The following is a 24,275-nucleotide window of genomic DNA, read 5'->3' on the forward strand; positions in this document are numbered from 1 at the left end:
GCCCCTGATACTAATGACTATGATTGTGAGCCTATACGCCTGAAATAAGAACAAGGCCTAGAGCAGCACTGTGCCTAAGAGTTCCCTCCTGACAGCCTCCGTGTAACTCAAATGTGGCCAGTCTCGAAGCCAAACTCAGCATGTAAATGCACTGCCTTCCCCCCAGTGTGGGACATGACACCTAGGGATGAGCCTCCCTGGCACTGAGGGATCACTACCGAATACCAGCTGATGACGTAACTAGAAAATGACCTTGAATTAAAGGTTCAATGCGGACCAGCAGAATATCCCTGTTGACATATAATAACAGGAGTTAAAAATGCTGTTTGACCTAAATTAAGGGAGAAATGGAAAGGACAAATGAGTTTATATGGCTATGAGTCTCTAAAAAAGGGTCTGGAGGTTGTCAGAAGGATTGCCCTTATGCACACCTGAGCAGAGTCTCAGAGACAGATAAAGTAGATACAACCCCAGGTATTGGTTCTTTTGAGGGCTAAAGAGACCCACAGGTTTTATGGTTATGGCAGATGGAGTTCACTGCCATGTCATTTGGCCCTTCTTTGGAGTTGGTGTTTCTGCGTGATGGAGCTGGACTCAGATGTGATCTCTTTTCACAAGCCTTTCCTGCTACTTTACTGCAATTGTAGTTGGTGCTGGGGTTTAAGATATACCTAGGGGATCTGAATCTCTGAACTGACAATATCATAGCCAGGCCCTGAGCCTCAACAGACTTCAGCTCCTACACTCTGATTTATTGGACTTACCCCACTCAGCTAACATGGAGTTGAAGAATGTCAACCACCATACCAGGGAGCCTAGAGTGCCTACGACTGAAAGCAGGATTGCATCCAGCATCCATGTGGAATCTAAGCCCCCTCTTGACATAGATGTGGAATGGACACAACCAAGCCAAGGTCCACAGGAAGGAGGACTACAGTAAGGATTAGAGTGGACTTAATGATATTCTTTTCATGAACTATTGTGGTTAATAATCGAGAAAAGGTGGCATTGGTGTAGAAAAATTGGCCATGATGGCTGATGGGTACGGGGAACGGGAGGAGATGAGATGTGGAGGCATTTTCGGGACTTGGAGTTGTCCTGGGTGGTGTTCCAGGGACAATTACCGGACATTGTATGTCCTCCCATGGCCCACTGGATGGAATGTGGGAGAGTGTGGGCTATGGTGTGGATCACTGGCCATGGGGTGCAGCGATGCCCAGAGATGTACTCACCAAATGCAATGGATGTGTCATGATGATGGGGGAGCGTGTTACTGTGGGGGGAGTGGTGGGGTGGGGGTGGTGGGGGTGAATGGGGACCTCATATTTTTTTAATGTAATATTTTTTAAAAAAATGAATTAAAAAAAAAAACTGAGAGAGGAAAGAAATTGAGAGAAGCAAACATTCTTAAAATGCGTGGGGCAATACCAAATGACCCAACATATTGTCGCAGAAGTCCCAGAGGAAGAAAAGAGAATGGGGCATATGGAATATTTGAAGAGTTGATGGTTAAAGAATCTTCTATAATTAAGGCGAAATGAACCCATTAGAAAACCCAAATAGAACAAAACAAGCAAACAAACAAAACCACACCCCCAAGGACGGCAGAGCCAGACCGCTAAAGTGATGAGCAGTAAGCGGCCCAAAAACCAGGCAGGGTACAAGGACACACTGAACTTAGGGACTGACAATAAGAACTATGGGGAGGGAAGTGGACTTGGCCCAGTGGTTAGGGCGTCCGTCTACCACATGGGAGGTCCGCAGTTCAAATCCCTGACCCCCTTGACCCGTGTGGAGCTGGCCCATGCACAGTGCTGATGCGCGCAAGGAGTGCTGTGCCACCCAGGGGTGTCCCCCGTGTAGGGGAGCCCCACATGCAAGGAATGTGCCCCGTAAGGAGAGCCGCCCAGCGCGAAAGAAAGTACAGCCTGCCCAGGAATGGCGTTGCACACACGGAGAGCTGATGCAGCAAGATGATGCAACAAAAAGAAACACAGATTCTTGGTGCTGTTGATAAGGATAGAAGCGGTCACAGGGGAGCACGTAGCAAATGGACACAGAGAGCAGAGAACTGGGGAGGGGGGGGGAAGGGGAGAGAAATAAATGAAAAAATAAATCTTACCAAAAAAAAAAGACTAAACAGTAACAGATTTAATATGTTGAATGTAATCCCATGGTAGCCATAAAGAAAATACACAAAAAATATACACAAAGGAAAGGATAAGTCATTCCAATCCATAAAAGATCACCTAAGTGAAGACAGTAATGGATTAAAGGAAGGAAAAAAAACCAGTAAAGTCTTTTGTATAAGACATACAAAAAACAATTAGCAAAATGGCAGAAGCAAATCTTGCCCTAGTAGTAATTTCCTTAAGTGTAAATGAATTAAACTCTACAATTGAAAGGCATGACCTAACATATGCTTAAATCCACAGATACAGATTTTAAGTAAAAGGACGGAAAAAAAATATTTCATGCAAACAGAAATTGAGATGGGGGTGACTATATTAATATAGGGTAAAAGAGACAGTAAAAAACCATTACAAGGGACAAAGAAGGACATTATGTATCAATAAAAGGGTCACTTCAATAAGAAGATTTAACAATTATGAATATATATGCACCTAACAGCGAAGTGTCAAAATACATGAAGTAAGCATCGACAGAACTGAAGGGAGAAACAGTTCCACAAGAGCAGTCAGAGATTTCAATACACTACTTTTGATACTGGATAGAAGCTCTAAACAAAATATCAACAAGGAAATAAAGGACCTGAACATCACTATAAACCAAGCAGATCTAACCACATACAAGAGAACATTTTACCCAATAACGGTGTAATACACATTCTTTCCATGTGCACATGGATCATTCTCTAGGGTAGATGATATATTAGGGTACAAGAGAAGTTTGAATACATTTAAAAATATTACTGAGAGCATAAAAGCAAAAACTCTCTGGGAGAGCGTTTATAATGTAAACTATAATCTACTTTTAGTGGCAATGCTCCAACATGTGTTCATCAATTGTAACAAATGTACCACACTAATGAAGGATGTTGTGGGGCAAATGGGAATCCTCTACATTTTTTATGTAACATTTATGTAATCTAAGTATCTTTTTTTTTTTTTTAAGTAACTTCTCACCACAATTGAATGAAGCAAAAAATCAGAAACAGAAAGAAAACTGGAAAATTTACAAATAATTGGAAATTAAATGGCACACTCAGCCTATGGGTTAAGAAATTACAAGGAAAATTTGAAAAATCATAAATACAAATGAAAACAAAGACACAACATACCAAAACTTACGGGATGCAGTGAAGGCAGTGCTAGAGGGAAATTTATAACTATGAATGCCTATATTAAAAAAAGAAGATCTCAAATTAATAACCTAACTTTACATCTCAAAGAAGTAGCAAAACAAGAGCAAAGTAAACCCAAATTTAACAGAAAAGAGGAAATAAGATGAAAGAGTAAATAAATGAAATAGAGCATAGAAAAACAACTGAAAGAATAAACAAGACAGAAAGTCGGTTCTTTGGAAAAAATCAATGAAATTGACAAACCTTTAGTAAGACTGACCAAAAAAGAGGAAAAATGCAAATAACTAAAATTAGAAAGGAAATGGCAACATTGCTACTTACCTTACAGAAACAAAAGGATTATAAGAGAATATTATGAACAATTGTATGCCAACCAACTAGATAACCTAGAAAAATGGGAAAATTCCTAGAATTATACCAATTACACAAAATGACTCAAGAAGAAAAATCATCAATAAACCTATAGCAGGTATTGAAACAATACTCGAAAACCTTCCTTCATTCCACAGCATCTATTATTTTGCTATTAAAAGAAAATTAACTTTAAAACAAAAAAAAAAATCTTCCTTTAAAGAAAAGTCCCAGGCCAGATGGCTTTACTGGTAAATTCTACCAAATATTTAAAGTAGAATTAATATCAATACTTTTCAAACTCTTTCAAATAATGAGGAGGGAATGTGTCCTCATTTCCTCTATGCGGCCAGCAATACTCTGATTATGAAAGCCTGGTAAAGACAGCACCAGCAAAGAAAAGTATAGACCAATTTCCTCTGTGAACATAGATGTAAAAATCAATAACAAAAAACTAGCAAACTGAAACAAATGCATATTATAAAGATTACACACTATGACCAAATAGGATTCATTCCAGGAATGCAAGCATGGTTCAATATATGAAAAATCAATGTAATAGACTACATAAATAGAATGAAGAAAAAAACCCTAATATGATGATCTCAATAGATGCAAAAAAGGCATTTGATAAAATTCAGCACCCTTTCTTGATGAAAACACTCAAAAAATAGGACTAGAAGGGAACTTTCTCAACGTGATAAAGGCCAATTGTGAATAAACCCCACAGGTCATCATACTGTGATGAAAGACTTAAAAAGTCCCCCTAAGATCAGGAACAAGACAGAGATGCTCACTTTCACCACTGCTACTTGATATTGTACTAGAAGCTCTAGTCAGAGCAAGCAGGCAAGAAAAGGAAATAAAATGTATCCAAATTGGAACAGAAGAAGTAAAACTATCTCTATTTGCAGACAAAATGATCTTATATTTAGAAAAGTTAAAGAATTCCCCAAGAAAACTATTAGAGCTAATAAATGAATTCACCAGAATGGCAGGGTATAAGATCAACACACAGAAAACAATTACACTATACACTATACACTAACAATGAACAATCTGAAGAGGAAATCAAGAAAGCAATTCCATTTACAATAGCATCTAAAATAATAAAATATCTAGGAATAAATTTAACCAAGGACACGAAAGGCTCACATAATGAAAACTACAAAATGCTGCTAAAAGAAATTAAAGACCTAAATAAATGGCATGACATCCACGTTCATGGATTGGAAGAGTTAGCATTATTAATATGTCAGCATTACCTCGGCAACATGCAACTTAATGCAATTCCTATTAAATGTCAGCACCTCTTTTTGCAGAAATGGAAAAAACAATCCACAAATTTATATGGAACTGCAAGGGCCTCTGAATAGCCAAAACAATCCTGAAAAAGAAGAACAGGTTTGGAAAACTCACACTTCCCAATTTCATATTGTACTACAAAGTGACAGTAATCAAAACAGTGGGGTACTGGCACAAATACAGACAAATAGATGAGTGAAAGAGAACTGAAAGTCCAGAAATAAAACCACATCTCTATGGGCAACTATTTTTTGACAACAGTGCTAAATTCACGCAGTGAGGAAAGAAGAGTTTCTTCAATAACTGGTGCCCGGAAAACTGGATAATCAAGTGCAGAAGACTCCAGTTAGACATCCCCCTCATACCATATAAAAAATCAACTCAAAATGGATCAAGTTTCTAAATATATGAGCTAAAACTATAAAACACTTAGAAGAAAACATAGGGGCAAATTTTTATGACTTGGAATTCAGCAATGGATTCTAAGATATAAGACCAAAAGCAAAAGCAAAAATACAAACAGTAAAAACTATGGTGCACTGAGGGAAATTACCAAAGAAGTAAAAGGGCAACCCACAGAATGGAAGAAAACAGTTTCAAACCATATACTGGATGGGAATTTAGTATCCAGAATACATTAAAAACTTTTACAATGCAACAACAAAAAGACAACAACCTAATTAAAAATGGTAAACCATTTGAAGGACATTTCTCTAAAGAAGATATAAAAATGGCCAGTAAACACAGGAAAAGATGCTTAATGTCACTGGCCATTAGAGAAATGCAAAGTGAAACCATGAGACACCACTGCATACCCACAGGGATGGATGTCATTTAAAAAGTGGAAAATCAATATTATGGAGAATGAGGAGAAACTGGGACTCCTAGTGCACTGCTGGTGGGAATGTAAAACGGTGCAGCCAATGAAAGCAACATGGCGGCTCCTCAGAAAGCGAAATGCAGCATTACCACTTGACATAGCAATCCTACTCCACCAGTGAGAGTGAAAACAGGGTAGCAAACAGATACTCGAACGCCAGCGTTTAGAGCAGCATTATTCACAGTGGCCAAAAGCTGGAAATAACTCGAGTCCATCAACAAATGAATGGATTAAAAAAATGTGGCACATACACACAATGGGACATTATTCAGCCTTAGGGAAAAATGAAGATTTGAAACTTGCTGCAACATGGAAGAACCTTGAAAACGTTATGTTCAGGACAAAAATTGTATGCCATCACTCAGATGAGCAGAAATAGCAAATTTGAAGAGACAGAAAACAGACTGGAGATTAGGGGGAACTAGGAGGAAAAGGAAGTGTTTGTGAACAAAACAAACTCCCTAATGCTAGCTGACGCGTGTCTCAGCTGAGGCTCTTCTGGATGAAACCTCAGATGGAGACCTGGGTGCAGGTGGTTAATTTGAAAGCAGGAATGGAGGCATGGAGAGAGCGAGACTGGGAAGAGAAAAACAGCCAGGGAAGAAGCAGCAAAGTTTTTAAATATGTAATTAATCTGCTTCCACAAAAGCGTAGGTCGCCACTGCAGGATCACTGTTACTGAATCCCTGGCCCGGCTCGGAGCCACAGGACACCAGGGAAGTTCTGTGGCGATGACGACAGATGCGGCGGGTCTAGGACCTTCCTGCAGGCGCTGGCAGGTGAGGGGCCATGGCGGGGAAGAGACAGCCCTGGGCACAGCTCTCGAGAGGAAAGGGGCTGGGGGTGTCTTGCTCAGGGCCCAGGCAAGAAATAGAAATCACAGTCGTAAATGTGATTATGGGAATTAGAAGGTGTAGCAGTTTGATATAGTTATGAATTCCAAAAATAGATACTGGATTATGTTTGTAAACTGCTCTCCACCTGGGCATGATCAAATTATGATTAGGGCTTTGACTGGGCCACATCAGTAGGGTGCTGAGTCCCAGCCCCTTGGTGGGTGGGGACTCACAGATAAAAGGCATGGCAAAGGACAGAGTTAGAGCTTTTTGATGCTGGAGTTTTGATGTTGGAGTTCTGATTTGGAGTTTGATGCTGGGGTCTTGAGCCAGGAGAAGAACATAGAGGAATAGAGATGGCTCCTTAGACGTGGTAGAAGCCCTGGGGAGAGAGACAGAGACATTTGCTTGATAATCTACAGCCGACCTTGTGGAGAAAACAGAGGACCTGAGCCTGGAGAGAAGCAAGACCCTGGAAGAGAGGAACCCAGGAAGCCTGAGCCCTCGCAGACGTCGGCAGCCATCTTGCTCCACACGTGGCAACAGACTTTGGTGAGGGAAGTAACTTATGCTCTATGGCCTGGTAACCGTAAGCCAACAGACTTCTGGTATTTTGCGTTAGCACCCTCTGGCTGACTAATTCAGAAGGTAAGGGCGAAAAGAGATGCTGAGGTAACCCAGCGATAAGTGACTATGGGAGGGAAAGGAGCTCGCAGGTCACTGGAGCTAGAAGAAAGGAAGAAAGAAAAGCCAGGTGAAATAAAAACATTTTCAGTGAGAAAAAGCTGAGAGAATTTGTTATCAGCAGAACCGCAGTACAAGAATTATTAAGGGAAGCCAATATGGCCCAACAGATAGGGCATCCGCCTACCATATGGGAGGTCCATGGTTCAGACCCAGGGCCTCCTGACCCGTGTGGAGCTGGCCCACATGCAGTGCTGATGTGTGCAAGGAGTGCCGTGCCACGCAGGGGTGTCCCCCATGTAAGGGAACCCCCTGCGCAAGGAGTGCCGCCCCGTAAGGAGAGCCGCCCCACACAACAAAAGTGCAGCCTGCCCAGGAATTGCATTGCACACACAGAGAGATGATGCAGCAAGATGATGCAATAGAATGAGACACAGATTCCAGGTGCTGCTGACAAGAATACAAGTGGACACAGAGAGCAGACAGCTGGGGGGGGGGGGGTCAGGGAAGGGGAGAGATATAAAAAAATAATAATAAATTTTTTTAAAAAAGAATTATTAAAAGAAATTCTTCAGGCTGAAGGGTAATGATCTAAGACAGAAGCACAGGTCGAAGGAAGAAATGAACATCAGAAAAGGAAATACACAGGCAAGTTTTGAAGGAAAAAAAGGACTACTGGCTGCTTAAAGCAACAATAACAATGTATCATGAAGATAAAGGAAAGGAATGAAAATAAGACCAGAAGTTAATAAACTAAAAAGTACAGGTACGTTAGAGTAGCCAACAGTCATCGTTGGTTTTTTAAAAGATTCATAAAACTAATAAATCCTGTGACAGTTTGAGATTATTTATGAATCCCATAAAGAGAAAGATTGTGTTTGTAAACTAATCTATTCTTCTGGGTGGGGCACCCTTTTGATTATACTGGATTCAGTTGAGGGGCGTCTGATTAGGTTTACTTGGTAAAATCAATTTAGGGCTTCAGACTGGGCTATGTCAGTAAGGGGTAACTCAGATTGAGTCCCCACCCGCTTGGTAGGCTGAAATAAACAAACACGCACTCAAGAAGACACAGGGAAGAGAGAGAGCGCTGTCATTTTTTATCCTGGGGCCCCGGGAGGGAGGAACCATTTGTCTGATAGCTTACGGCTGAGATTGGGAAGAAAGCAACCCTGATACAGGAAGCCTGAGAGACGAGCCCTGTGCCAGCCCACAGCTGAGATGGGAGGAAGTGGGGCCCACGGAGCCCGAGGAGGAGGAGGAGCCCAGGAGGGAGAGACCAGGCAGAGGCCAGTGGCTATCTTGCATCAACAGCGGCAACTGACTTTGGTGAGGAAGCAACCTTGAGTTGGGCTCTTTAGGGCCTTGGGACTGTAAGTTTTTACCCCAAATAAATACCCTTTATAAAAGCCAACAGATTTCTGGTACTTTGCATCAGCACCCCTTTGGCTGACTAATACAAATCCCTATAGCAAGAGTGATTAAGAAAAAAGAAAACACAAATCACCAACATCAGACTCTTACCAGGAGCCATCACAACAGATCCTAGAGACATTGAAAGGCTAACGGGAGAAATAATGAACTTCTTTACAACTATAAATTTGACAGTTTTGATGAAATGGGCCATTTCCTTCAAGTTACAATTTACCCAAACCAACACAAGAAAAGATAGATCTCTGGAATCCTATCTATGTTAGAAAAAATGAGTCACCATTTGGAAACCTTTGCAGAAAGACCTGGTACTTGATGGCTTTCCTGGTAATTCTACCAAGGACTTAGGGAAAGAAGAGCTTTAAGCTCACACAGGCTCTTTAGAGACCACAGAAGGAGCACCAAAAAACTCTCTTCCTGATGCCGAAGCCCGCCCCCCCCCGACACCCCCCACAGGACGCTGACTGAGAGCCCCCTGTTGGGAGGGAGCTCCTCCTGGGGGCACGTGGCTGCAGCCCCACCCCAGGTGCCCATGCAGCCCCACAAGCTCCCTCCGCGCAGGCTCAGAGCAGAGCACCACGGCCACCTGCAGAGAGGACACGGGCCTCAGGGCGCCCGTGCCCCACACACTCCCTCCGCGCAGGCTCAGAGCAGAGCACCACGGCCACCTGCAGAGAGGACACGGGCCTCAGGGCGCCCGTGCCCCACACACTCCCTGCGCGCAGGCTCAGAGCAGAGCACCACGGCCACCTGCAGAGAGGACACGGGCCTCAGGGCGCCCGTGCCCCACACACTCCCTCCGCGCAGGGTCAGAGCAGAGCACCACGGCCACCTGCAGAGAGGACACAGGACCAGGGCGCCCGTGCCCCACACACTCCCTGCGCGCAGGCTCAGAGCAGAGCACCACGGCCACCTGCAGAGAGGACACGGGCCTCAGGGCGCCCGTGCCCCACACACTCCCTGCGCGCAGGCTCAGAGCAGAGCACCACGGCCACCTGCAGAGAGGACACGGGCCTCAGGGCGCCCGTGCCCCACACACTCCCTCCGCGCAGGCTCAGAGCAGAGCACCACGGCCACCTGCAGAGAGGACACGGGCCTCAGGGCGCCCGTGCCCCACACACTCCCTGCGCGCAGGCTCAGAGCAGAGCACCACGGCCACCTGCAGAGAGGACACAGGACCAGGGCGCCCGTGCCCCACACACTCCCTGCGCGCAGGCTCAGAGCAGAGCACCACGGCCACCTGCAGAGAGGACACGGGCCTCAGGGCGCCCGTGCCCCACACACTCCCTCCGCGCAGGCTCAGAGCAGAGCACCACGGCCACCTGCAGAGAGGACACGGGCCTCAGGGCGCCCGTGCCCCACACACTCCCTCCGCGCAGGCTCAGAGCAGAGCACCATGGCCACCTGCAGAGAGGACACGGGCCTCAGGGCGCCCGTGCCCCACACACTCCCTCCGCGCAGGCTCAGAGCAGAGCACCACGGCCACCTGCAGAGAGGACACGGGCCTCAGGGCGCCCGTGCCCCACACACTCCCTCCGCGCAGGCTCAGAGCAGAGCACCACGGCCACCTGCAGAGAGGACACGGGCCTCAGGGCGCCCGTGCCCCACACGCTGCACTGGCGCCAGCCCCTCTTCATGCAAGGCCTGGCGAGGCAGGTAAAGGGCAGTGCTCACAGGGCTTGGCCATTTCACCAGGGCCCGTCGCAGGCCTGGAAGAGGGAAACTGCCTGAGGCAACGAGCGGCTGGGACCTGGAGGCTGACCAAACTCCAGCCGCGCTGCTCAGAGGGGGCTTTGCAGGAGTGCCCTGGCTCACACAGCACCATCTGTCTTCCCTGCCATCGCCCCCAAGCTGTCACTGTCACCCACCATCAGGGTCTGTCTGCCTGGAGGGGAGCAGGGAGACAGACCAGGTAAGACCACTCAAACAGTACCACCAAGCTTGGGCCGCTTATCCCAGGGCTTTACACAAGCATGTTTTAGCAGCAGAATCATTTAAAAAATCCGGTCTTAGCTGACCCTGACGGTGTGCCAGCTCCCTGCCTAGACAGACCCGTACCCGTGAGGAGGCTGCAGCCTTGCCTGTGCCCGTCCACCCAGCCTGGCCTCAACTCTCAGCCCTGCAGCAGCCGCCGCCTGCCGGGTCTGGGGGAGGGGTCTCATCTGCACCAAGCCTTGTGAGGCACCCCAAAGCACTCCTCCTCACCCCCGCCCCAGCCCCTGACCGCGTGACCAGGAGCCGTCAACGGGGAGGACCCGAAGCCTCGCGGCAAGGCCTCTCACGAGCTCTCGCTGTGCAAGGACTTCTGAATCAGAGGGAAAAACTTACTTGCAAGCCTCTGGGGTGGCCTGCACATTCCTGGGGGAGGGCGAGGGGCAGGGGAGCCAGCGCCTAACAGCCCCCTCCCACACCCGACTCACTCTCCCCCATCCAAGCCCTTTGCTTTCTGGCCATTTCTGCCAGTGAGTTTGTGCGTTGGCGGAGCAGGTGTTCCCCTGCCTTCAGGGGTCACCAGGTTGCAGTCTGCTGGTCATGGGGACACGTGGCCACCATGACCCTCATGGCTCTCTGATGCCAACCAAGCGCTCTGAGCCCGGGAAGGCCCTCTGATGGGAGGAGTGACGTTCACGCTCCTTGGAGACCCTCTCGGGAGGGCCACCCGGCATTTGTCCTACAAACAGCCCCAGAAAGCCTCGCCAAGGGAGGCCTGGGGGTGACCACAGAGAAGGCGGGATTCAGAAGCCAAGGCTGGGATCACCACCAGCCATCAGCCTTCCTCCCGCCTGCCTGCTTTGGTCCTTTTCATTTTCATTTTTACATTTTTAAATAATTTAATTCAAGTATGAATTACACACTGGAAACCCCACCAGTTTAGGAACATAGTTCAAAGATTTTTAGTAAATCTCCCCAGTTGTTGCCATCCCCACAATCCCGTTTGGGGACGTGCCCCGTGTGTCCATTTGCAGCATGTCCCATCCTCGCGGCTCTCGCAGACCCCTCTCCATTGGCCACGAGACTCTTGGAAGTCGGGCTCCCCGGCCGGTGCTGCGGGCTGAGCGAGGACCCACCCCCGTGGCACCCAGCATGAGCCTTCAACCCCCGGCTCTGCTGGGGGGGCTCACCCTGAGGCCGCAGCCTGCAGGCCCCCCGCCAGGTGCTCAACCTGCCGGGCGGCCAGGACAGCGCAGGCTTGGGTCGGGCACCCTGTGCGAGGCGCGCGGCTGAGGGCTGCCCTCGGCCTCTGGAGGCCGCGTTCCCCAGTGCCCTCCACCCCGGCCGATGCCTGAGGGTGGGCGGGCACCCGCGAGGCTGCCCGAGGTGCGGCCCAGCCGGAGACGGCCTCACCTGGAGCCTCCGAAGGCTCGCTGGGCAGCGCTGGCACTTCTGCCGTGAAAGCCGCTGTCCCCACGAGTGTTTGGACACAGGCATCCAGGCGGCAGCTGCAGGGCGGGCGGAAGAGCCGGGGCCGGAGGCCAGAGCTAAGTCCACAGAAGACACTCTGTGCCGGGACGTCCCTCCAGCCCCACCCTCGCTTTCAAACTCTCGAAGCCAGAGCCCGGCCTTCTCCACAGCTAACTCCGCCCGGCCTCCCGCCGGAAGGACAAGCCGCAGGTGGGACTGGAGAGCGGCGGCCGCGGGCTCTGCCGGCTGGCGGGGAGGCCTGGGCGGCCGCGGGTCTCAGGCGGGCTCCTGAGGCTGCGGGCACGGCGGGCCCCTGAGGCGCAGCCACGGCTTTCCCTCCCGGGCAGGCACCGCCTCCTGGAAGTGCAGGGGGAGCACGGAAGCTGGACACCAGCCGAGGAACCCGTGGGGGCTGTGCTGCTCAGGGCAGGGGCCCCCGCAGGAGAGGGCCGCTGCCAGCACTGGTGCAGCGGCAGCCGCAAGGGCAGGGCACGCCTTCACCCTCATGGCTCTCTGATGCCAACCAAGCGCTCTGAGCCCAGGAAGGCCCTCTGATGGGAGGAGTGACGTTCACGCTCTCTGGAGACCCTCTCGGGACAGCCGCCCGGCATTTGTCCTACAAACGGCCCCAGCAAAGCCTCGCCAAGGGCGGTTTCTGGGTCCCTGGTGCCCTCAGAGCTGTCCTCGCTGCCCCTGAGTGGTCAGTACCCTGGTGCTGTGAGCAGCCCATACAGCCCGGGCGCCCTCTCCACACGCCCCCGCCGGCGCACCCCTCAGCCTTGGCACAGACGCCTGAGGGTGTGGGGAGCAGTGCTGACGACGGCCAGCCCTGAGAGCAGAGGACCAGGGCAGCAAGCCGGCACCACCCCACAACAGCCCGTCTTGCCCTCGCTCGCCCCTTTGGACGGCCAGGGGACAGGCTGGGCATGGTGGTGGTGGGCTGGGGAGGGAGGAGGGCTGCATGAGGGGGCCCATGCCCGACGCGGACGGGGCCTCTGCCTGCTGGCTGGCAAGGCAGTTTTTAGCTGCAGGACCCTCTGCTAAGCAGGGGAGAAGCAGAGTCACTGTGGTGGAGGAGGCGCAGGGGGGGCCCGAGCACAGTGCTGTGGGCAGGCGCTCCCCGTGGGCCACGGCAGCCACACCTGGGCAGGCTCCTAGACGGGCAGGGACGTGCCCCTGAGGCTTCTACACTCGGGGTTCTTCTCGACTCTCCACTCCAGCTGAAGCAAGAGAAGGGGGCCCTCCTCCTCCATGCCTCTCTGGGATCACGGAGCCCCCAAATGCGCAGGCTGAGGGCCGGCGGGGCAGGGGATGAGGCAGGGGATGGGGGCACCCGCCCTGGGTTGCACAGCTCATGAACGGCTCAACTCAGACTCGGGCCGCTGGGGGAGGAGACGGGGGGAGACGCCGGGACAGAGGCAAGGGGCGAGGCGGAGGCCTGCTGCCAGCGAGGTCAGAGAGCAAGGTGGCTGCTGGCGAGCAGCGGCTCCCGGAGCCAGGCCCCTCTTCCCAGCGAACTCCCCTTAGTGGGAACGCCAGCCTCGCTTGTAGGGCAGAAATGGAGGGATTTTCCCCAAGGCCTCGAGAGGGCCAGGAGGCTCTGAGCAGTTTGATATGGTTATGAATTCCAAAAACAAATACTGGGTTATGTTTGTAAACCGCTCTCCACCTGGGTGATTAAGTTACGACTGGGGCTTGATTGGGCCATGTCAGCAGTCTGTTGAGTCCCTTGGTGGGTGGGGACTCACAGATAAAAGGCATGGCGAAGGACAGAGCTGAGGGTGTCTGATGTTTTGAGTTTTGATGTTGGAGTTTGATGCTGAAGCCTTAAGCTGGAGCCCCGGGAAATAAGCATGCAGAGGAAAGAGAAGCCAGCCCCAGGAAGAGGACCTGAGCCAGGAGAAGAACACAGAGGAAGAGAGACGGTTCCTTAGACACAGCAGAAACCCCAGGGAGAGAGAGCTATTCACCTGATAGTCTACAGCTGACCTTGTGAAGAAAACAGAGGGGCTGAGCCCAGAGGAACCCAGGAAGCTGAGCGTCAGCAGCAGCCGTCTTGCTCCAACACGTGGGAATAGACTTTGGTGAGGGAAATACCTGACGCTCCATGGCCTGGTGTCGGAAAGCTCCTACCCCCATCAATCCCCTTATAGGAGCCAGCCCGCCCCTGGTGTCTTGCGCAGCGCCCCCAGCTGACTAACACAGGCCCCTGACACGAATGGCCCATCGGCAGCCCCGCCTGGGGCCTCGAGTCCGTCCTGTGGTTGGGGACGTGGAGCACAGCCCCTCTGCCACCACCAACTCAGCCGCCGTGACAGACCAGGCACCCGGCGCGCTGCTGCCTTGCCACGGGCATCAGTGACCCCAGAACCCCTGCTGCGGGCCTCCACTCCCGGGCTCTTCCCACTTTCAGACAGGCTGCTCAGGTCCTTTTCTCGCTTTACATGTTACAGCGTAAAACTTTCAGGACCTTGTTCCAGGAAGCTGCCCTCTGGCCTCCCCGGGCGCCCCGAGGCCACTCCTGTGCCAGCCCACCCTGTCAGGCAGCCCCAGGCCAGGCTCCCTTCCACGAAGGCCAGCCAGCCAGCCACGGACGCGGCCTCAGGCCACACGCAGTGCACAGCCTCCGTGCCCGCCGCCCCAAGGCTCCCGAGGCTGGTGCCGGCCCTTCCTCCCGCCGCACACCTGCTGCCGCGGGACGCCCTGCTCCAGCTCAGCTCCCCACGACAGCCAAGCTCTGCGGTCCGTTCCTGCGTCGGTCTACCCTAACCCAAGGCTGCAGAGGGCGAGCCCTCCTGGTAACCCGGACGCCAGCACCGTGAGGCCCTGCCGGGCCCCCAGCTCCGGGACTGTGAGAGATAAAGTGCGTTTTAGGCTGTGAAGTGCGGCTAGTTCATGCCCTGCTTACCTCCAGAAGGTGAGTGTATGTACAATATCCGACATGCAGACAACAGACAACAGTGCCCCCCCTCGCCCCCTGCCTCCCCCTTGCCTCAGTTCCTGCCCTCCCCTGCCTCCCCACCTCCCCACCCCGCCCCTGCCCCTCCGGCCTCAGCCTGCAGGAAGCTCGCCCGGCAGGTGCAGCCCAGGCAGGCGCCCCACCGACGGCCGCCCGAGGCAGAAGGCCGAGCGGCGCCGACTCACCTGCTGAGCGCTGAATTCGGGCATCATCACGCAGGTGGCCCCGACCCAGAGGGGACAGAGCAGCTTGTTGACCACGCCGTGGACGTGATGCAGCGGGAGGACGTGGAGGATGGCGTCATCCTTTGTCCACGCCCACTTGTGGACCAGCCCCGTCACCTGCGGGGACAGGGAAGGCCACGGGCCCCTGAGGGCATTGTGGAAAAGCCCCTGCCCACGAGTTCCCTGCTCCACGGCACACAAAGGGAGGCAGTAACGGAGGGAGCAGGACCACGGGCCCACACCCTGGCCTCGGCGGCAGAGAACATCAGCACGTGAAGGCGGGGGCCAGCAACAGAGAGGGTCCTCGACTTGGGCGTCCTGCTGGGAGGTCCCCGCTGCAGGCTGGCCAGGGGCGGCCACCCCGACTGCAAAGGGCCCTGGTGTTTGCGCTGGCACGCAGCGCTCAGCCTGAAGCCACAGCCTGTCCCAAACCCCTGCACCACCGCTGCGCGGGTGCAGCCGCACGAGGGCCACCCCCTAAGAGGAGCCTGCTCAGGTGCGAGATCCGTGCCGACAGGGCAGCCACGGCAGCCACGGCCCCCGGGCCCCTCTGTGGGTACTGTAGGCCTGCCCACTGGATGGCACAGTGCCCGCTCCTCTTAGAAGTCAGAAGGAAAGCGGTGACCCCCCAGGAGGAGAGGCTTCCTCCAGAAGGTGCCGGCACAGCCTCGATCAGCCTGGCCTGCCGGCAGCCGGGGCTAAACGCCCCACGGTAACACTACGAGCCCGAGATTCTGTTGTTTAAACCCTCCTCCCTCTCGGGGCTTCTGAGCTGTAGTTTTTATTTTGTTGGCTGTACTGAACCCGAGCGTTCTATTGTACATAGATATACCTTTTGGAAGTGAGCAGGGCATAAACTATCAAGAAGTAAACTGGCTGGGGAGGTTCGGTTAGACCCGGGGTTCTTAAAGAGGGGTCCACGGACCCCTAAAAATTTCAGGGGATCCCTGAACTTGGATTTTAAAAAACCAACTGATTGTTTTCTCTGCTCTGACACGGCGTGCCATAAAACTATCTGACGCTACGTCCTGAGAAGGGTCCGTGGTTTTCACCTGACTGGCAAAGGGGGCGTGGCCCAGAAGGGGTTCAGAACCCTGCTCTAGACAGTAATGAAGGCCACAGCACACAGCAAGGGTGAGACACAGGCACACGCAAAAGCTGCTCCGCTTTCCAGTTGTCCCCAAAAATGCTGATTCCAGGCCCTGATCCTGTACCCTGAATATTCACTGTACAGCTCAACAAATGCACCAAAGCCCCACAGCGGCCAGCGCCGACCCCAGCGGCGCCCAGCAGCCCTCCGGGGGGCGGCAGGCCGGCGACCCCGTGAGAGGTCCCCGAGAAGGAAACCCCCTCCCCAGAAAGCAGTCCCGGGCCAGGGCATGCCCCGGCTGCGCCGTCCTCCCCCTCGGCCGGCTCGGCGGGGGCCTGGCTCACCACGGCCTCGACGTTGCGGTGCGTGCTCAGGACGCCCTTGGGCCGGCCCGTGGTGCCGCTCGTGTAGATGATCATGGCCCCGCGGTCGCTCCACTCCCACGCCTGCGCCTCCCGCCCCGCTGGCTCCGCCGCGCCCTCACCGGGGTCTGCGGGGGGCAGAGGCAGCAACGGGACACCCAGTCTGTGGGCGACGGGGCTCACGAGCGCCGCGTGCTCCCCGCCTGCGATGACCAGGGAGCTCTGGGAGTCTCGGATGAAGTACTCGAGCTCGGTGGCGGGGTGCTTCCTGCAGAGGGGGACTGCGACGCCGCCGCTCATCCACGCCGCCCACTGCGCCACGAGGTAGGAGGCATCGTTGGCGCAGAGGAAGGAGACCCTCTCCTCCCGCAGGTCCCCGCCGGCACAGCCACGGAGCCGCAGGATCTCCCGAGACAGGCGCAGGCTGCGCTGGTACAGCTCCCGGTACGTGTGGCGGCCGTGCTGGTCGACGACGGCGAGCCTGTCCCCGAAGGCCAGGGCCCGGGCGAACACTGGGGCGCTGCTGCTGGAGCGGGGGGCCGAGGCCGTGTGCAGGAGGGCCTTCCCCCTGCAGGTGGCCGTGGCTCCGACGAGGCGCCCGAGGGCCTTCACGGGGGCGCGCATCGCTCCGGTGCTGCAAAGCAGAAGGCACGCGGTTACCGCCAGCCCGTGCCCTGCGCCACACGGTGAAGAGCAGAGCCACTGTCCCAAAAGACGAACACACCCTCTCTTCCCTCCCCGCCCTGGGATTTAAACACCCAGCGCCTCAGCTTTTCATTTAATCTCGTTAGCTTAAAGACTGCAAAAATATACAAGATGCTAAAACTGTAAGAAGCAGTGGAATGAACTTAAGGGTGACTCTGAAAAATGGTTTTAAAATCTCTGAACCTGGGAAAATACTAGGTAAGAGGAGGAGCCACTAAGCAAGCCGAGCACGTGCTCCGCCGTCTGCGGTGAAGCCCCAGAGCCCCAGTGAGCGAGTGCTGTGCTCCTCGGGGAACCTCGGCGACTGTGGGGGTCTACACCAGCCATTAGCCCAGCAGCGGGAAGCCAGCTCAGGGCCTTGGGGTGAGGCCTGGGGGGGGGGGGAAGCCCTCGGGCGCCCAGGACACCGCCGCCAGGGATGGCACTCGGGGGCTTTGTGCACTTGTACAGGGGGCACCTCCAGCCCTCGCCCAGGGGCTTCCCAACAGCGCCGGCCTCCGTGGCAGCCCACAGTCGAGGGCTCACTCGATGTGAGGCCACGCAGGCCGCCTGCCCTGCAGCCTTGCTGAAAGCACTGCCCGCGAGGCTGGCGCGGCTCAGCGTGGCAGGTCAGCCCTGTGGCTGGTGGCACCTGCTTGTGGGCGGGGTTTCCCCGTCAGCCACCCGCTGGCCCCAGCTCAGCACACCTGCTACCGGGTGGCTGGGTGCAAATGACATGTGGGCCGGCAGGGAAAGCCAGGCGCAGGGTGACTTGTGGGAGATTTCACCGTGGCTGCAGGCACAAGCCGGGTGGGCACCTGAAAAGGGCCTTCTGTCAACACCCCATGCCGGGCACCCAGGGCTGGAGGACGCCACTGCAGAGCCAGCGACAAAGCGATGGAGCAACAGCTGTGACTCTGGCTCCCGTTCTGGCAGGACTGGGGACCACGGCCGCCAGAGTGACCCCAGGTTGCGCCCCTGCCCCAGGGAGAAGCAGCCCCTCTGGTGCTGCACTGTGGAGACAACTGCGTGTGTTGCTGTGTGTGTTAAACGGTGTTGTCCCTGCTGTTAGTTCACAAAACTGATTACACACGACACTATCACCACCTGGCAGCACCTGCCCGCCAGCTCCACAGCAGGAAACCGCGTGAGAACAAGCCCGCTCTTCCTAACCCGGTGGGGCGGCCCAGAGGCCTCCGCGCGGAGCTGCCGCCCCAGCTGGTGCTGCTGCTCGGCGCTCCCCGGCTCTCCCAGGGGTCAGCCCTCCAGCGCGCGCGGCCCCACCTGAAGGCCGCACTTCCAGGCTGGGCGGCATCCGTCCCACGGCAAGCAAGCCTGGCCCCGGGGGCTCACGGTCTGCACCCCCCACCCCCGAGACACCAGCAGCTGGACCAGAGGCAGGGGCGCCACAGATACGAGGCGAGGGCGCCCTCCTGCCCAGCCCCGGGCAGGGGCCTGAAGCGAGGGTCTGGCGAGGGCGGCCCCCCGGCCACGTGCTTGCTGCTGGGAATGAAGCCTGAAGGAGCTGGGGCCGGGGAGCTGGCCGCCCCCTGCCCCCACCAAGCAGCAGGGCAAGTGGCAGAGGCAACGCCTGGAACAGGGACCCCGAGGAGGAGGCCGGCGCGTGGCGGGGGTCTGGAGGGTGCGCACAGTCAGCTCCAAACGCCCCACCTTCCCGTGAGGTGGCAGGAGACCCGAGGGCTGGCCAGCCCTGCTCCCCGGCCTCTGTCCACTCGAGCGCAGCGCCCGGAGCAGCCAGCTGGCCCACGGTCCCTCCCAGGACTCCCCAACGCATAGTCGCCCCCCACCTGGGACTCCCTGACCCCAACGCACAGCCGCCCCCCCCCCGGGACTCCCCGACCCCAACACACAGCCGCTCCCCCCCGGGGACTCCCCGACCCCAAAGCACAGCCACCCCCCCACCCGGGGCTCCCCGACACAGCCACCGCCCCCCTCCAACATCCTTAAATTCTGACAGCTTCGCTTATATCGTTAAACTCAACCAGAAAACAGGATCGTAAGCCCATGGCGGGGTCAGGGTGGTGAGCAGGTGGCCTCAGCAACAGACCTGCGGACCCCGGGAAGCACGCAGGAAGGGCAAGCCGGCAGGAGCTGCCCCAAGGACCTGAGCCCCAGGGCTGCTGGGCTGCTCCCCGGCAGAGTCGACCCCTCATGGTCACTTCACAACAAGGACACAGAGCGGAACTGTGACAACAGGAATGCCACCCCGGGCGCCCGAGATTATGTGGAAGAATGTGTCCATGGAGCGTGTAAGTTGGCGCTGTAGACGCCACATCCACGACTCGAAACGAGGGCTCGAAACAAGGACTACCGGGAGTGCCCTGAGCCCGCTGCGGCGCTCCGGGGCGAGCAGTGCGGGCAGCGCGGGTAGAGGCCGAGGCCCAGAGTCGGGCCGTGCGCAAGGCTGCGTGGGACTGGGCAGTTCTGGTCTCTTCTTAGCGCTTCTCAATTTTCTTTTTATTTTTTTTTGTTTGCACTGAGAATGTATGGTTTTTCTATCAGAAAAAGTCTAATAAATGTCATTTTTAAATAGATACTTCAACTTCATTAATATTTCCCTTTATATAAAAAACAAAGCAAATATAAAATTAATACTTTTTCTAGATGGTGGATACAGTTTTTTTTTAGGTGCCAGGGCCAGGGATTGAACCTGGGACCTCATTATGCGGGAAGCTGGCCCTCAACCACTGAGTGACACTGGCTCCCATGAGCTGGTGTTTTCATTTTTTGTTGTTTTTGTTTTTGGGGACGCACTGGGAAATGAACCCAGGACCTCCCATGTGGGAAGGAGGCACTCAAACACTTGAGCCACATCCACCCCCGAGTGTTTTTTATATGATTTTTATAATTAATTACAGCTGTTTAATTTCTCAAAATGGTAGAGATAAATAAGAGAGGAAGGAGCGCTGTTTGACTGAAGCTATGGGCTTGCTGGAGGTTCCTGCAGACGACTAAGAGCTGGGCTCCGCACGAGGCAAGTGCAAGGGCAGGTGCCGGGCCGGCCCTGAGGTGAACACACGCCCAGACGGCACGGCAGCGGCCGGACGCATGGAGGGGGGCCACGACGGCGGCGCGGTGCCAGGACACCTGAGCCCTCCTCTTGGCGCATCCACCAACCCCGGGCAGGAAGGTGGGGGAGTCCACCGGCAGGGAAGGGGGCTGAGCAGCTGGCAGCAGCAGAGCAGCACGAGTGGCATTCTTCCCAGACGCAGAGTGCAGGAGAGCCAGCGCACCAAGGCAGGCAGGGGAGGCTGGGACGACCGCTTCAAAAGCAGGCGGAGCAGAAACTGTCTCAGAAAAGGCCGTCCTGCCGAAAGGCCTGGGTTTGTGCTTTTCAGGAAAATGCTGCAGCAAAACGGATTGAGAAGCCGTGGGCTCCTGCGGGGCTGGTGTGGGACTGCCAGATCAAAACACAGGTCCTCATAATTCCAACAAATATTGCCCAGGTCTCCTCCAAAGAGACTGGGTAAAGTGGGAGAATGGGGACATCCCATCACACCAGCCTCCAAGGTCTCTGTGCTGGAGACCTGGCCATCATCGGCCATCGACTCTAAACACAGAGCGGGGCCCTCACGGTCATCTGGGCTAGGCCCTGCCTTGAGCAGGTAAGAACGTCCATTCTGGCCAAGTGCCGTGCGCCGTCTTTCGGAGAATCTCCAGATGCAGAAAGACCCACAGCTCCTTCAGGAAGTGACCCTTGTCTCTCAGCCACTGGGGCGCGTCTCATCATGCCAGCGGCACGGCTTGGAACGACTTTGCCATCAGATACATGCATCTCAGACATGACGTTCCCTGTTTTAATCAACTCATAAAACTGCTATTCAGTACTTTGGACCAACAGGAAACAACCAGTGTTACCACTTTACATGATATATTAGTCACCCAAAAGGGTGCTGATGCAGAATACCAGAAACTTGTTGGCTTTTATAAAGGGTATTTATTTGGGATAGGAGCTTACAGATTCCAGGCCATAAGCATAAGTCACTTCCCTCACCAAAGTCTATTTTCACGTGTTGGAGCAGGATGGCTGCTGACGGCTGTGAGGGCTCAGGCTTCCTGGGTTCCTCCCTTCCAGGGTCTTGCTTCTCTCAGGTTCAAGGTTCCTTCCTTCCCAAGGCTTGCTTCTTCCTGGGCTCAGGGTTCCTCCCTTCATGGGGCTGGCTTCTCTTTCCTCTGTGACCTACTTCTAGGGGCTCCAGCTTACGGCTTCAGTATCAAACTCCAACATCAAAAACCCTTGCATCAAAAGCTCCAGCTCTGTCCTTTGCCACGCCTTTTCTCTGAGTCCCCACCCACCAAGGGGCTCAACACCCTAAAGACATGGTCCAATCAAAGCCCTAATCATAACTCGATCATGCCCAATAATAGACCAGATTACAAACATAATCCAATATCTATTTCCCAAATTCATAACTATATCAAACTGCTACGCACGATAAAGCAAAGATACAGGCACTCTGCTCAGCCAGGACAGCCTTTGCATGATAGAGGCATAATGCCCCTTAGAGCTTGGGAACCACTGGGCACAGCTCCTCCATCTCTAGGAGGCAGGAATGAGGGCAGAGACTAGAGGAGACCCTCAGTGCAGCCCATCGAGAAGGGGTGACACATGCGCCTCCCTGGTTCATCGTCAAGCACCGAAAGATCACATTTTTGTCTCAACCAGGACACTCGCTCAAGAGCATGGTTTGATGGCTGGAGAGGATCTAGCCTTGAACTCCTTTTTCCTCCCTCTCCAGGATTTGTTTCCCCATCTGTAAGACGGGATAATAACAAGACCTACCTCACAGAGTAAATGCGGGGATGAAAGACCTGGCATGTGATGAGCGTGAAACAAAAGGCTGTGCGCAGCACAGAACCACGTGCCAAATCTACTTGGTCAGAACGAAGGCACCTGATCTACTCAACACCACCCCCAACCTTATATTTGAAGGGTTCCCCACAGAGCACTTCCGCAGGCCTCGTTGCTCTGGTGAGGGTGTGGGGTGAGCAGAGGGACCTGCCCCACTCCTGCGGCACAAGACAGTCATTTCAATGCGATGCCTGTGGTTTTAGGGGGTGTTTTCAAACTGTATTTTTATTTTTATTTTTTTTAAAGATTTATTTATTTAATTCCCCCCCCCTCCCCCGGTTGTCTGTTCTCTGTGTCTATTTGCTGCGTCTTGTTTCTTTCCGCTTCTGTTGTCGTCAGCAGCACGGGAAGTGTGTGCGGCACCATTCCTGGGCAGGCTGCACTTTCTTTAGCGCTGGGCGGCTCTCCTTACGGGGCGCACTCCTTGCGTGTGGGGCTCCCCTACGTGGGGGACACCCCTGCGTAGTAGGGCACTCCTTGTGCGCATCAGCACTGCGCATGGGCCAGATCCACACAGGTAAGGAGGCCCGGGGTTTGAACCCTGGACCTCCCATGTGGTAGACGGATGCCCTAACCACTGGGCCAAGTCTGTTTCCCTCAAACTGTATTTTTAAGTATCAGACATTCACACCGATTCATGAGCGCGACATTCACATAAAGGGAGGGCACACACACTTAAAACCCCCGCCCCTTTTAGGGAGTAAAACACCATTTCTTAAAGAGCCATCTGGAAGGGCAAAACTTGCCTTCTTAGACCCACAGTTTATCCACCAGTTCAGTTTGCCCTGAGGAAAAGGTTCAGAGGAAAAGATGGTGAAAGCAAGGGGAGCTCGACTTCCGAGGCACAGCCTGGCTCCTGAGGCCACTGGAGCGTGTCACCGCTCCCGCAGGGCCTGCTGAGCAGCTCCCAAGGCCCCCGGAAAAGCGCCCGCTCCCGGGCCCGGCACTCAAGGGCAGGCCTGGCCGCCGCCGCCGCCTCAACTCCCGCGCGCACATCTCCCCGCCTCTCCTGGACTGCCCAAGGTTCGATTCCTGCTCCTCACCCTGCCCCTCGTCCTTCCAAGCCCAGCTCAAGGAGCAGCCCCCTTTGGAGCCTTCCCCTGGGGGAGTGGAGGGAGGCTGGCCGCCCCCTCCTTCTGCCTGCAAAGTACCTCACATGGACGCACGGCGACGTCTGCTCACAAATCTACTCCCCGCAGGGGCCTGACCGGCTTGGACTCTGCACCGGCGGGGAGCAGCCTGGACACCAAAGAAAAAGGGGGCGGTGCCTCTGACGGGCCCGCGAAAAACAGCAACGAATCGTTCCGGACACAGCAGAAGAGTCAACTCGGAGGCTTGGCGCCTGCATGTGGCTCCAGGAACCTCAAGGCCCTCCCGCGCTTCCCGGGCCCCTGCGGGCCCCGGCACGCGGCACCTCCGAGGAGGCCCCTCCAACCCGCGGGAGGGGCCCCGCCGGCACCCGGAGACCGCGCAGCCCGCGGGCGGCGCGGGGCTCCCAGCAGCGCGCCAGCCGGGGCCGGGCCGCGGGGCGAAAGGGGCGTGCGGGCGGCGCGGGCCTACCTGGGCCGCCTCCTCCTCTGCCGGCTCCGCGGGCCCGGGGCGCGGGCCGGAAGTGCGGGCCGGAAGCGCGGCGGCGCGCGCAGACCTCGTCCGGCGCCCAAGCGCGTCCCCCCGGGCGCGGCGCCGCGGAGGCGGGTTCCGGGCGCGAGCGGTTCCCGGGGCTGGACACGCGGCAGCGCGGCTCCCTCGAGTGGCTAGACCCGGGTCCCGCCCGCGCCCGAGAGGCCCCAGGGTTTTTAGAGAATCAGCGGCTCCGGGGCCGGTTGTCTGTCCTTCCGCGCTGGGGAGAGGGAGGCTGTGCGCGCGGGG

The 24,275-nt window shown here is 54.9% G+C and overlaps 1 protein-coding gene across 8 annotated transcripts in view; it reads right to left on the reverse strand.

Annotated features, from left to right (window-relative positions):
* ACSF3 (acyl-CoA synthetase family member 3) overlaps positions 1–24,065 on the reverse strand; it is an 85,989-nt gene extending 61,924 nt beyond the window's left edge. For 4 of the 8 annotated variants that reach the window (XM_058279564.2, XM_071209034.1, XM_071209033.1 and 1 more), the window contains exons 1-3: positions 23,967–24,016; positions 16,832–17,483; positions 15,359–15,514 (exon numbers count right to left, since the gene is read on the reverse strand). In XM_058279564.2, coding sequence (XP_058135547.1) covers positions 15,359–15,514; positions 16,832–17,473 — 798 coding nt within the window. In that variant the 5' untranslated portion in view covers positions 17,474–17,483; positions 23,967–24,016. Of the gene's footprint in view, positions 1–15,358; positions 15,515–16,831; positions 17,484–23,557; positions 23,793–23,966 lie in introns of those variants that run through there. The other 4 variants (XM_058279563.2, XM_058279567.1, XM_058279570.1 and 1 more) reach the window with 4 other exon arrangements.
* Positions 24,066–24,275: the final 210 nt, after the last annotated feature.

Source organism: Dasypus novemcinctus, chromosome 18 (genome assembly GCF_030445035.2).
Source record: "Dasypus novemcinctus isolate mDasNov1 chromosome 18, mDasNov1.1.hap2, whole genome shotgun sequence".
Taxonomy (NCBI): Eukaryota; Metazoa; Chordata; class Mammalia; order Cingulata; family Dasypodidae; genus Dasypus; species Dasypus novemcinctus.